Source organism: Auxenochlorella protothecoides (genome assembly GCF_000733215.1).
Source record: "Auxenochlorella protothecoides strain 0710 unplaced genomic scaffold scaffold14, whole genome shotgun sequence".
NCBI lineage: Eukaryota > Viridiplantae > Chlorophyta > Trebouxiophyceae > Chlorellales > Chlorellaceae > Auxenochlorella > Auxenochlorella protothecoides.
Window position 1 is genome coordinate 89,222 of NW_011934251.1, and position 12,503 is coordinate 101,724.

General features: G+C 60.4%; 7 protein-coding genes across 7 annotated transcripts; 3 read left to right on the forward strand and 4 right to left on the reverse strand.

Moving 5' to 3' along the window:
• Positions 1-70: 70 nt before the first annotated feature.
• Positions 71-4,832, reverse strand: F751_1439 (hypothetical protein; the record flags this gene model as incomplete). Its single annotated transcript, XM_011400419.1, has 15 exons — positions 71-209; positions 345-547; positions 655-744; positions 878-1,015; positions 1,186-1,304; positions 1,518-1,702; positions 1,886-1,977; positions 2,187-2,324; positions 2,598-2,711; positions 2,886-2,975; positions 3,162-3,272; positions 3,381-3,500; positions 3,676-3,834; positions 4,013-4,465; positions 4,605-4,832. 15 exons carry the CDS (start codon positions 4,830-4,832, stop codon positions 71-73), a joined length of 2,379 nt encoding a protein of 792 aa, XP_011398721.1.
• Positions 4,573-4,860, forward strand: F751_1440 (hypothetical protein; the record flags this gene model as incomplete). The annotated part of the gene is made up of 1 exon (XM_011400420.1): positions 4,573-4,860. One exon carries the CDS (start codon positions 4,573-4,575, stop codon positions 4,858-4,860), a length of 288 nt encoding a protein of 95 aa, XP_011398722.1.
• A 759-nt stretch (positions 4,861-5,619) lies between these two features.
• On the forward strand, positions 5,620-6,440 carry F751_1441 (hypothetical protein; the record flags this gene model as incomplete). The annotated part of the gene is made up of 3 exons (XM_011400421.1): positions 5,620-5,667; positions 5,823-5,887; positions 6,107-6,440. 3 exons carry the CDS (start codon positions 5,620-5,622, stop codon positions 6,438-6,440), a joined length of 447 nt encoding a protein of 148 aa, XP_011398723.1.
• F751_1442 (hypothetical protein) lies at positions 6,121-6,435 on the reverse strand (the record flags this gene model as incomplete). Its single annotated transcript, XM_011400422.1, has 1 exon — positions 6,121-6,435. The coding sequence occupies one exon, from the start codon at positions 6,433-6,435 to the stop codon at positions 6,121-6,123; it is 315 nt and encodes a 104-aa protein (XP_011398724.1).
• Positions 6,441-6,712: 272 nt separating the features above from the next.
• F751_1443 (hypothetical protein) lies at positions 6,713-7,258 on the reverse strand (the record flags this gene model as incomplete). The annotated part of the gene is made up of 1 exon (XM_011400423.1): positions 6,713-7,258. The coding sequence occupies one exon, from the start codon at positions 7,256-7,258 to the stop codon at positions 6,713-6,715; it is 546 nt and encodes a 181-aa protein (XP_011398725.1).
• Positions 7,259-8,640: 1,382 nt separating this feature from the next.
• On the reverse strand, positions 8,641-9,808 carry F751_1444 (hypothetical protein; the record flags this gene model as incomplete). The annotated part of the gene is made up of 2 exons (XM_011400424.1): positions 8,641-8,931; positions 9,653-9,808. The coding sequence occupies 2 exons, from the start codon at positions 9,806-9,808 to the stop codon at positions 8,641-8,643; spliced, it is 447 nt and encodes a 148-aa protein (XP_011398726.1).
• Positions 9,809-11,767: 1,959 nt separating this feature from the next.
• Positions 11,768-12,412, forward strand: F751_1445 (hypothetical protein; the record flags this gene model as incomplete). The annotated part of the gene is made up of 3 exons (XM_011400425.1): positions 11,768-11,815; positions 11,906-12,037; positions 12,209-12,412. 3 exons carry the CDS (start codon positions 11,768-11,770, stop codon positions 12,410-12,412), a joined length of 384 nt encoding a protein of 127 aa, XP_011398727.1.
• Between the last annotated feature and the right edge of the window lie 91 nt (positions 12,413-12,503).

Genomic DNA, 12,503 nt, shown 5'->3' on the forward strand with positions numbered 1-12,503 from the left:
CCCTCCCTGCTGTCGTCATGATGTAAGGCACGCATGGGGGCAGGGTCATGCGACCAGGGGCCAGGCACTGTCAGAGGTGGGAGGGCACGGGGCCAGCCGCAAGGCTGAGCAAGCTCTGGCCCTGGACAATGATACTGCCCTGATCCTGGGCGGCGACGTCGTCGGTGCCAGCCAGGTCCATCACAAGGGTCTCGCTCTCGGTCTCCAGCCTGAGTGCGGAGGGGAAGATGGGGGGGAATGTGGTGGGGTTCCAGGAGCATTTGGCATGTAAGTCGGGGCGTCGGCCCGGCGCTCGTCGCCCTCATGGAGCACACTCCTTCTTCCCCCAGCCTCATGACACGCACCACTTGAGGTCCGGGGCAGCTCGCCCAGGCTGGACGGAGGGTGGTCCAAACAGGGCAGAAGGGTCCAGGCTGGCCCGTGCAGCTCGGATGGTGTCCAGGGGCGCCAGCTCCCCCTCCTTCTCGCCGTCCACCCCGGCACTCATGCTGAGCCGGACCAGGGCCCTCTTGATCTCCACCTCCAGCGCATCAGCCAACTCATCGGGCTGCAGAGTTTGGCGATGGGTGTCGTACGCGCTGGGCTGCCGCAGCTCTGGATCCTGTGCCCCAACCCAAGCCCGCAGAGCACATGCCCAGCACAGGCACCGCCCACCTTCTTTGCTGCGCCGGGGGAACGGGCTGTGCCGGACTTGGAGTTTACAGAGCCCTTTCGCGCGATCATGGTGGGTTGGAAGGAGCACTCCTGGGGGGTGGGACAGGACGGGAAGGGAAATGGGGAGTCAGGTAAGGAACTTCATCAAATGTCTGGACCTCTGGCTGCCAAGGAAGCATTGAGAGAATGCAGGCTGGCACAGCGGCAGCACCTCCCCTCTCACCCCAAAACTCCCCACCTTCAGGCGCGCCGCCTCCGCGGCGGCGCGCTTGCTTTCCAGCTTGCGCTGGATCAGCCCGGCGGTGGCGTACAGCTTCTCGTGGGCGGGCGGGGCGCCGCTCCTCCTCCGCGTGGCCAGTGCCTGTCGCAGAGGTGGGGTTTCGCACGCCGCGGCGTTGGTCGGTGGGAGCACATGGTGGAGGGGAGGGTGCGGTGCTACAGGAGCCTGCCCCACAGCACGGCCCCACCGCTCGCTCCAGCGTCCAGCGTCCGGTCAGCGGCTGGACTGCGCCGTTTCACCTTGCCTCCCACCTCAGAACCCTCCGACCCATGACCCACCTGGGAGCGTGCATCGATCTGGGGCTGGAAGGTGGGCTCCTCAAACTTCTTGCGGCTGGGTGCCAGGGGCAGCAGGTAGGTGCGCGCGATGCCTGGGGCACCAAGGAGTAGGGTGGGGGTTTAGAGTGTGCTTCTATGTCTCCAGGCACTCTTGGGGGATCATGGACCGTCAGAGTCTGGGCATGCGGGGGGTCCGCCAATGTCGGTGTGCTGGTGGCTGCAGACCTGCACTCATGCTGCTGGTCCGGGCCGGACATCCCACCCCCCCATCCTCACACAACCCCTCGCCGCCCGGCGTGGCTCACCCTTGGTCTGCGCCAGCACTTCCTCCATCAGCACGCAGAAAAGCTCCAGGGAGACGGGGCCAAGCGCGGACCGTCGCTGCGGTGCGGCGTTCGGGGTCTGCAGCTCCCTGTCGGGGCTGGCGGGGCTGGCGGCCAGCGGGTGCTGCCCATCACCTTGGCTCGCCGTGTCCTGATCATCCGCCGGCCTGCAGGTTCAGAGGGGGCTAGGGTTGCAAGGAGCTCCCATTGCTGGTGATCAGGGAGGATGGGAGATCACCGTGCCATGTGCCGCCATGTGTCCTCACAGAGCCGCTCCCTCGCCTGCCAACACTGGCTGTGCTGCTGCCCGCCACCATCCCTACCCCCACATGCTATCACAGCCCATTCACCCGTCGCTCTGGGCGGCTGTCTGGAGGAGCCGGGCCGCGTACTCGACGTCGGCCCTCACCTCTGGGTCGATGGTGTCCATGAACTCCTCATCCTAGCAAGAGAAAGAGGGTGTTGCATTGGAAGTGCGCGGAATTCAATAAGATCTCTGGTTCCCCAGTGATGGCATGTGTCGTCTCGGGTGCCCATCTGAGCCGGGTGTGCAACCCAGCCACCGGCGCCCCCCAGGTCTCCATGCCTCACAGAGCACACGCCCCGATCCCTGTCCCACCGGACCAGCCCAACCGTTCCGCGCCGCCCCACCCCCCACCAAACAAAGACGACCCACTGCGCCACCTGCACGACGGCGCAGAGGTCCAGGTCAGCGTCCGCCGCGTCATCCCCCGCCAGGTAGGCGAAGATGGACCCGAATCGTTCCCGCTTCAGCGCCTCCACCATGCGCTGCGAGGGGGAAGGGGGTTGGAGGAGGGGGGAAGGGGGTTGGAGGAGGAGGAAAGGGGTTGGATGGAGGTGGTCATGTGGATGACAGGGTTCGGTCCACGCTCCCTCGCACCAGCAAGCCACGCAGCGTGACCTGCTGGGACCCTCCGACGATGGTGCCTGGGGATTCCCTGGGTCGGCACACCATCGAATCCACCCATGCTGTTCCCCCCCTTCCCACATTCCCAGCACTCTTCGTCCCCCCATTGGACACCCCAACAGTGACACACGCACTTGGGAGGAGGCGTTCACAAAGGTGCTGGCGGCGTCGCGCTCGGCGCGGCGGCGCTCTGCCTCGGCCTGGGCCGCGGCGCGCTTTGCATGCTGCGCCGCGACGCCGTAGAGGTGCTCCCCGATGCTGCCGCCGCGCACGCCGCCCAGGCCGCCGCGCGGCGAGCGGCACGTCTCCGGCACGAACAGCCGGCGCCCCGTGGCGGGGTCCAGGGCCGAGCGCGCCGCGGCGCGGGAGGCCTCGGCGCGCGCGGCGTAGCGCTCGCCGCGCTCCAGCAGGCGGGCCTCCACGCGCGGCGGCCGGCCCAGGCAGGTGGCCGCCAGTTCGGCGTCCGCACGCCCCGAGTTCAGCCGGCGCAGCACGACGCTGCTCCTCAGGATCTGGATGACGCATGATTTTGTTGGGGGGGGATTATAGGCGTGGAGGAAGGGACAAGGGGAGGTGTGGGTATAGAATGCTGAGCTCAGGACTAGGCGCTGGCGAGCTGGCACACCTTGGTACAAGAATCCGACCTCTCAAGACCGGTAGACCATGCCACCTTCCTTCCTTCCCCAAACTCAATGGACCTTGGGAGCAAAGGTGACTTGGGCGGGAAGCTCTAAGGCCGCGGCCTCCAGCTTGTGCCGCCGGCGCTCCGCCTCCAGGTACAGCCTGTCGTAGTACTGCACCCCCGCCTCCTGTGCCGGGGTGGGTGGAAAGAATGGAGCATGAGTCTCAGGGAACGCAGCGAGGAGTCCAGCCTATCAAGCTCTCGAATTCACCCAGCACCGCCAGTCCCCACCCACCTTGAGTGCCGAGGATCTATGGGAGGTCAGGTTTTGAGACCTCCTGTTCAGGGTCGGCGCAAAGGTGCACTCCTTGACCTCCGAGGCGGCCTTGGCGCGCCTCAGCTCGGCCATGCGCGACTGCTTGGTGCCATTTGTGATTGTGGCTCGAGGGGATGGCCAGTACGTGAGCACTCCCTTGATGCAGGGCGATTAGGTGTCCTTACCCCACATCCTCTGAACCATCACCATGGTGCCTGCAGCAGCATCCATGTACCAATACACAACTCTAATGGCCTCCTGCTCAGTGCCTCACCTCGAACTTGGAGGACAGGGTCGGACCATGGGACCTCTGGCCCTGGGAGCCCATGCGCGCCTCACGATCTCGCTTCGCCGCCGCGGTGAGGGACATTTCGGGGACAAACGTGCAGCACTCCAGCTGCGCGGCCTCCTCCGCCTCGCGCCGCCGCGCAGCCTGAGGTGTTGAGGTGACAGCCAGGTGGCGTGAGTACTGATGAAGGACGGATCGTATTCGTGGCACTTCGAAAGGGGCAAGCTCACGCGCAAATGCATTCATTCATTGCATGGTCCCCTTTCCAAGTTCGCCCAGCCTAAAACGGGCCCCTCCCAACGGTAGCCCCCGAGCAACGCACCGCCTGCTCCCTCTTCAGCGCCTCAAGGCGGCCCTCCACGTACAGCCTCTCGCCGTAGTTGGTGTAGCCGTCAGGCGTGCGTGCGGCCGACAGGCTCTGGCTCACGGGGTCGAGGTGCACCTGGGCCATGCGCAGCTGGAGCTCCAGGTCCCGCAGCCGCCTCGCCTCCTCCAGCTTCAGCTGCTGCCGGAAGTGCTCATGGTACAGCCGCTCATGCACGCAGGAGGTGGTTCCCTGCGGCGGCGCGCTGCTGCCGGGGCCCCACGCCGGGGTAACCCCGCCGGTGCCCCGCGAGGCGCCGGCGTCGGGGTGCGGGGGGGGCGAGCCCTGCCCGGGAGGGCGGGCCCAGTGCAGATCCTGCTGGGACAGGGGGTCGCGCGGGGTCTGCGCCGGCACGTCCCCGTCCGCCCAGGAGATGGCCTGGGCGGGGGCGACGCTCCCTGTCGCGGCATCCTGTGGGATGTCCAGGCAGGATTCATCTTAATTTTCTGCTCAAACAAGCATCCAAGTCGACGTAATGCCGCCCCCGCTCCCGAACCCTCCAAGCTTGTGGCAGCCTTATGCGGTGCCAGAGTTCAAACACTCCACAAACCTGCTCGCTGGGCGGGCCCAGATCCAGGTTCGACTGTAGATGGGCAGTCAATGGCAGCACAACGGACTCGGGGAGGCCGTTGGTGGCGCAGAAAGCTCGAGCTGCGTCCTCGGGGTCGTCACCGAGCCGGACCTCGACCCTGCCTGTCACACCGTCCCCAATGTCCACCGTCGTGACGAGGAGAACGGGGCGGGGATCTTCGAGGCTCTTGGTCTCCTCGGATTCCATTCTGGATGGTGTTGTGCCTCTCCGCTGAGCCGTGCGAACCTCCTAATGCACGTCCTGGTCGTGTCGGACTCCCGGTGGGTGTGAGTCCTCGAGGTTGGCAACTTCAATGGCCCTCAACATGCGAGTGCTGCCTCACAGATGCCGGATTTTTGGGTATGAAGGGCCTGGGAATTCGTGAGTCCCTGCACCATGGGTTGATCTCGAGGATGCCGAACCTGGATCCCAGCTGCCCGAGGGCAGTTCAAGTGGTGGGGCCAGCATCCGCAGCATGTCGAGGGAGAGACAGAACATTTGTCGCACGCCTGTGCGAACTGCATCTTCACATGTCTCATGATCTGGCCGATCTGTCTCGCACACACTAAGAATTTTGAAGGTCGCGCAGCCTGGACTACATGCAGATATGCTGGTCCTGCGAGCAGACCCTCTTTTAGCGAGAACCAGCGCCAAGCCCTTACAGCTTCTGGGACGGTACGGCACCCAGAATCGTGTAGCATGGCATCTGAGGCATGCCACGAAGGTTTGTAGTCTAAGTACACCAAATAATGGAGATGCAGGGCCTTTGGATGCCATACTCGTGCTAGGAGGGGGCCTACACGAGGATGGCAAGGTACCTCCCTGGGCTACTCGGCGCCTTCAGCTGGCAGCAGACATCTGGAAGGATCAGAGACGGCATGTCCGTGATCATTATCCACCCGTGCTGCTCCTGGGTGCCGGCACGCCACACAAACCGGCGGTAGTGACCAAGAAGGGTGCAGTAGTTCATGAAGCGACGGCTTATGCAGACGAGATGCTGGGCCTGGGTCTGCCTGCCAACAGCCTCCTTAAGGAATGCAGCGTGAGTCAGTGATGTATAGCAGGGAAGGGTGTGTAGGCAGAGTTGTTTGTGGCTGAGCACTGAGTACATGCAGGTTGCGGATTCTAATATACAAGCAGAGCCCGGCTCCCTCAATGGTAATAGAGACAGCCCCACCCAACTCCCACGACTGACAGAGCTACGACACGGTCGGCAACGGGTACTTCAGCCTGACCATTCATGCCATTCCTGCCAGATGGAGGTGCGTGCATTGATATCTCACACCGCAGAATCGGCCAGCACATGTGATCGGCTGTCTTGTTTCTGTATGATCCCATGGTTGCAGATTCTGCCTGCTCTGCCCCAGCATCAAGGTGCCGGAGGATGTTCTTCTTCATCAAGCGCTCGAACGAGCTCACAGGCCCCAGGCTCACTTTGCACCTTGCGGCATATGGCGCCCTTTCCACCCCTGCCGCCACAGACGCCTGGCTGTGATCACCAGCGCATTCCACATGCCGCGAGCGCGTGCCATATTTGACACGACCTACGGCCTGGCGACCAGGTCCCTTCTCGGCGGCCCCTTTGCGCTGTCCTACCACGAGGCCAGCGACGAGGGCCTGTTTGACCCCGAGGTGCTGGCCACCCGCGTCGCCAAGGAGCAGGCTGCTGTCGCAACCTGGCAGAGGGACACCTCGGCCTTTGCCCGCCTGGCGGACCTGCATGCCTGGCTGCATGCCACGCACCTCTGCTATGCAGTCTACCGTCAGCACGAGGTGGCTGCCAAGGACGACCCCAAACTGGCAGCCACATACTGAGCAACGCAGAGGTTTATTCTTGGGAAGGACTGTCTCGGTCAAAATCGCCATGCTCTGCAAAGTCTCACCCACGCATTCCCAGCATTGCAAGGTGCCACTGTTTTTTCCTGCTTTTCAACGGGTCCCCAACCTATAAATGAACTGCAGCATGCTCTGCTCCCTGTGGACCGTATACTCTGATTGCCCAACGCTTCATTGCTGTCGTTGAGCTACTCCTCATGATTGTAGATTGTCGTGTCGGTCGGTTTGCATGTGCTGCATGCTCCCCACATTCATGCCTCCATGGGAGTTGGCACGGCAGCAACCTCGTTGTACATGTACTGCTCCTGGTATTCTTGCAGGTACTGTGAATGTAGATGGGAGGGGGGGAAAGGGGGGGGGGGGGTTAGTTGCACATTCTCGACCCCAATCTCCTTGATGACAGCTTCCAATTGCTCCACAAGGCAATCTGCAGTTTTGCATTTGCCAGCAGTGTCCACACTCTTGATGAAGCGCCCTCCCTTGCTTGTAACAGCCAGGAAGTTCAATAAGGGCTTCTTGGCTTGGTCCTGCCAACCATCCATCACAAGGGCGATGCCCTGCACAGTTTTTACTGTGCAAGTTTGTAAGGAGGGAAACATACCTCTGAAAGACTCCCGAGCAGAAATGTAGTCATCAAGTCCGCATGGATGGCACTTCACCTCTTCTTTCTCAGTGGTGAGGGTGGGGATCAGGCTGTCATTGATCAACTGGACCTCGTCAGCCAGCATCTCTTCACGCAGATCTGCCTGCTTGGGAATCTTGAAGGGGCCCCCAGTGCAAACAAGATGATTGACCATCTGGACAAACTCAGGGGTCTCCACCTGCAGACAGAAAGGTGGATTGTGTCAATGTGGACTTCAATTGTTTGCATCCCTCGCAATGGGCTCAGATTGGCACGTTACCTTGATAAAAGGGCACACCCTGACGATAGAAAACTGTGCGATTGACCGCCTGGCCTGTGCTGCACTTCGGCTCCCCATGAAGTCTGTAATTCTGGTCTGCCGATCAGGGTTCCTATGAGGTTCTGAACTGTCGGCCACTGAACTTCTCGAGGGCATGGATGTGTGACTGCGCTTGCATGGAGTGTTGAGCTGCTCGACACGCTTGACTGCCACCAAGAGCGCTTCCGGAGTCTTGCTGCAAGTCTTAACATTAGCTCCACCCAAGAAGTGTTGCTTTTGCCTCGTAATATTTGCGGCAATTCCTCGCCTGTAGTAACGGCACTCAACTTTGTTGCAGCTACTGCAAACCTCCTCATTCACGGGTTCGAATGCCTCTGCGGCAAGCTTCTGAAATGTCTTCATGGTACTTGCACATTGCTTGCCAACCTTTGGGGTTGGTTTCAGATTACATGAGTGCTTGTGTACACACTGACTTAGCCCGCCCAAACCATCCTCACTGTGCGCTGGGCGGGCCCAGCCCCGTGGGCCACTGCCATATCAGCACGAAACTTCGGAGTCGAATTTCGAAAATGTTATTTTCCCGAAAATTTCGCGCCGTTTTCCTCGAAACCCGCAATTTCGGTAAACCTGGTGAAGGAAATAAGGTGCAATGACCTGACATCAGAGTTGCCAGAAGCCACGCATTTTGCGCTTGGGTGATACCTATTTCGTGCGATGGGCAACGCTCCCCTTGGTGATGACTCTTACCAAGGGTGACGAGTTGTAAGGGCTGATGACCCTGAGAGGCATAATGTAGAGCTGTGCATCAGGAGTTTGGCCACTCTTTGCATCACCATACCCGAAAGAGGTTAAGTCTCGACCCATGGTGCGCTCTGTGTGACAGCTGAGACACGCCGTGGAAGAGCAAGCACCTTGCCCTTCAAACTGACCTGATAGTCTATGTTGCAGCCGCCAGCTTTGGCCCATCCTATCTGCTGGGTTGCACTCAAAATTTACACACTTATTGATGCAATGTTCAAGGCCCCGTCAGTAAGGTTGGGCAAGTGTTGCACTCTTCCAGGAGGGAATAGGAAAAGAAAATAGCAAATTGTAGACCAGTAATTGCAAGGGAATATCATTTCCAGAGCTTGGCAGATGCTAGGAAGACAACATGTAAATATTTATGTATGCAGGCTTGATATGGGCAGCAAGTGCTAATGTGTATATATCCATGTGCATATTGGCTTCCTTGTGGAGGACGGCCTATGGAATTGGGTATTCAGCTTGCCTTTTGTTGCTCATTTGAAGCAGAAGACGGGGTCCTTTGAGTTGCAGCCGCCGTTGTAGTCGATCTGGACCATCATGCAGCCCTTGTAGCCATACTGGACGGGGATCTTCCATGACCCAGACGTGCACAGGCCCTTCTGCTGCGCGTAGTTGACGCCGCACAGGATCTCCTGGTTGTAATTGTTTGGGTTGGGATCATACTTGATCACCTTGACCTCACGGATGGACTTCTTGCTGTTTGTGTAGGTCCAGTAGCCATTGCTGTCCACAGTGACACCTCCCTCGCAGGCATCTGCAGATTTCTGGGACAGGACCACAGACGACGGGGATGGGCTTGGGCTGGGGGAGGGGCTGGGGCTGGGAGATGGGCTGGGGCTGGGAGATGGGCTGGGAGACGGGCTTGGGCTGGGGGAGGGGCTGGGGCTGGGAGATGGGCTGGGGCTGGGAGACAGCCTCGGAGGAGCCGTCGTTCCCACGACGCTTCCTGCAGAGCCTGTCAGCTCAATGACTCCAGTCCCACAGGCAAATCCTGCTTCAGAGTTGGCGGAGCCAGGTGCCGTAGAACTGATGGCTCCCGACACCTGCGACATATTGGAAATTACCACATTAAATTAACTCACTCCTTGGTATCAGATATCTCCCTCCTAATCCCAATCAAAGACCCTCGACTCACCACCCCTCCCGCAGATGTCTGGGTCGAGGATCCCTGGGCACCGGCCGCGATCTCCCCAGGCGACGCACTGGTGGCCTCGGCGGTCCAGGCTGAAGTGGCTATGCCCTGGGGCCCAGTCGTGGTTCCCGTAAGGCTTGCCGTAGCACGTGCTGGAGTGTTCCCGGCAGCGCTCCCCTACACAGGCATGAAAGACTGACGGACGATGAGTCGAAGGAGCGCTGTGCAACAATCATCGTCCTCTCATTCCACGGGACTCCAAGCAGAGCACCTGCTACTCGGCACTCCAGTTGACCCTATATATTTGACGGCTCGTGCATCAGTGATCTGAATCTTGTCCATTGTCCACGCACCTTTCCACTGGCTGCGCCGGTCACCGTGGATCCAGTCTTGCTGGAGGATGCGGTCATGCTGGCGCTGGATGCAGCGCCGACTCCCGAGGCCGACGACGAGACCGAGCCGGAGGATGCGTAGTCACGCGCCTCGGACAATACGATGCCAGTGACCATGCCATCTGAGCTACCGGACACCGAAGCGGAACCAAGAAGTTTCCTGCAGGAATGAAACGTGCAAAAAAGGCTCTCAGAGTATGTCGTCGGCGGCTACCATGTGCGGGAGAATGTTCCAAATCTCCAAATTCGGGAGGAGGGCGCATCTCCCCAGGCCTCGCAGGGGGGCCGAATCATTACAAATATAACGCACGCCCTACAACCCCCCCATCAAAGCGGCGTACCTATGATCGAGGTTGTACTGGATGCCATGTACAGACACGGCGCCGGCAAGGAGAAGGATTGTACCCCAAAACCAAGAGGTCCTCATACTGTCGCAAGACGGCATTAAAATGCTAACAATTGCTTGTAGTGGGCTCGGGGGAGGGACTGGTGAATGTCGAACCTTGGTACCTGCGGCATGTCTTACGTTGCATGACAAGGGGTATCAACAACGCAATCCGGGAGGGGAGTGCATGGGATGAACCAACTGGTGCTGCGGGTTCATCTGAGGGTTGATTGCGACCTAGAATGCAAGAATCTGAGCATGTTACTGCATTGGAAGCTGGTGTATGACACATCGATATCGGTAGATTACTTGTAAGCTGGCTGAAAGGGCATGGGATGTCGAGAAGAGCTCGCCCCAGTCCGTGCACTACAGGACGCAAGGCTGACGCAGTCTGAGAGGCCGACCGTCATCACTCAGCTCCAGACTGCACTATAACCTGGTCTGTAAAGGAGCTTTTGTTTGAGGTGTTAACAGCTTGGTGTCCTGATGGCAAACATAAACCCTAAACTGCTGAAGTAACTCGATATTCTCGCACATTCCCGACATGCCCTTTGTTCCCACCCAAGGTCACACCGACGTCTCAGATATCATTACGAAGACATATGAATGTGTACATGGAGTGGAAGGACATGCTTAATGGCCCTTGAAGGTCACCCTTCGTCCTTGACTGGCAGCCTTAGGTTGGCAACTCATTCGAGAGCTTGCAAGTGTGTTTGACAGTTGCAAGGACATCGAGTTTTCAAAAGCAATAGAACATAATTAGCAACTCACTTCTTGAAGTTTCCATCAAGCCACCTCTCTTACCATCTTGACTCGTGCGTGTTGGGAAGAATTGCAACGAGACGTTGCGTCTCGTGTACAGTGGACCCTGGGGCCGCAGGCCTCTACCCTGGCTAGGTGTACATGCATGCCTCCAGTGCCCTGCTGCAGCACCTTACCTTCGCCATTCCAAAGACTGGTTATTGACGGACCAGGTTGGGGCTGCATTCCGGTTCTGAGAGAACATCCAGGGCAGAGAGCCTCGTACGCCACCTCGGCCCACCCTCCGCTTCTGGTACGAGAATCCCTTGTGCTGAGGCGCAGACATATGCTCCATGGTGGTGGGTCACTTGCCCACACCGGTCTTCGCGCAAGACACCGGATCCCGCTTCTTACAGTATGATTCTTCTTCCTTCAACGGATCGCTTGCTGCGTTGACGGCTAGTCGGACTCTGGAAGGGTCGATACTGTGTCATGTGCTGGGGTGGGGCCTGAGCCATCTGGGGAAAGATCACGGGGCCGAATTCGACAGAAGAGGCAGAGTCCGCACCTTGCTCCCACTGTTGCCTGGAGTATAGTTGCTCTGCAGATCCGGTGCCTTCGTAGACGAGACGTTAAGCCTCGGCCCGTTCTCTCCGTTGCGGAGTGCCGGAAACCCCGGTGAAGAAGTGTAAACGTCCCAGCTGATCGCGGTGCAGGACGACGCCGCAGACCCAACCTTCACGCGAAAAACCTTCCTATGCAGTAGTCACAGGCCGGATTCCGTTCGCTGACGGCATGCATGCGCCCTCTCCCCATCTCAGTGCCACCCTTCCACGAGCAAGCCCCGCCTTGCCTCGCCCCTCCATCATCCAGCTTCAGCGGAGCCCTCACAGCCAGCGGCACGAAATCTATTGCAGGGCAGTCACAGGGTCTCGCACTTGCCTCAAGGAATGGGCGCCGGTCGTCGAGGCCCTCAGGGACGGCACCCAGACGGTAGGGTGCGCCTGGTGCCCCAGTGGAGGACGCATCGCTTTTCTCAGTTCAGACAGAGTCAGGGTCTAAACCCACTCCCCGTCAAACCAACTCAGATCCTGCTCCGCAAGGGTGGACTGCGCGAACCCGTGTTCCGTCCGGCAGACAGCTCCTTCCTGCTGTTCCCCACCGCCTTCCACACCGAGGACGACCTCCTCCGGCCCCACGCCAAGGAGCGCTACAGAGCGGTGAGGCACGTGGCGGACGGGGCAGAAGGGCATGTCCCCTGGACAGCAACTCAGGGTGGCCGTGCCTTGGGGGGGCCTGTGGCGGCGGCGGTGACGGACACCTCCCCCGGTGGCTGCGGCCTCCGGCTCCCTCCCCCTTCCCCGCAGCCCCCGCCCCTCGACCAAGCGCAGGCCCTGGCATACGACCCTCGCAGCGCCCGCCACCTGGAGCTGGCCACGGGTGCGGTGCTGACGGGGGCCTGGACCACCGCGGACCCCGCCGTCCTGCAGCTGCTGGCCGACTTCCACATCTGGGCGCCGCGCTTCCTGGATGCCCGGCTGAGGTGGCGGCCGCGCCAGCCCATCACCGTCCTGGAGCTGCGCGCCTTCCGGTGAGCAGTGCAGAGCCCCTGCAGCATGGGTGTCGGGCGGTGAGCAGGCGCGACGCCGCCTGCCCGGGCCAGGCGTGTGCCGAGCGCGCCAACCC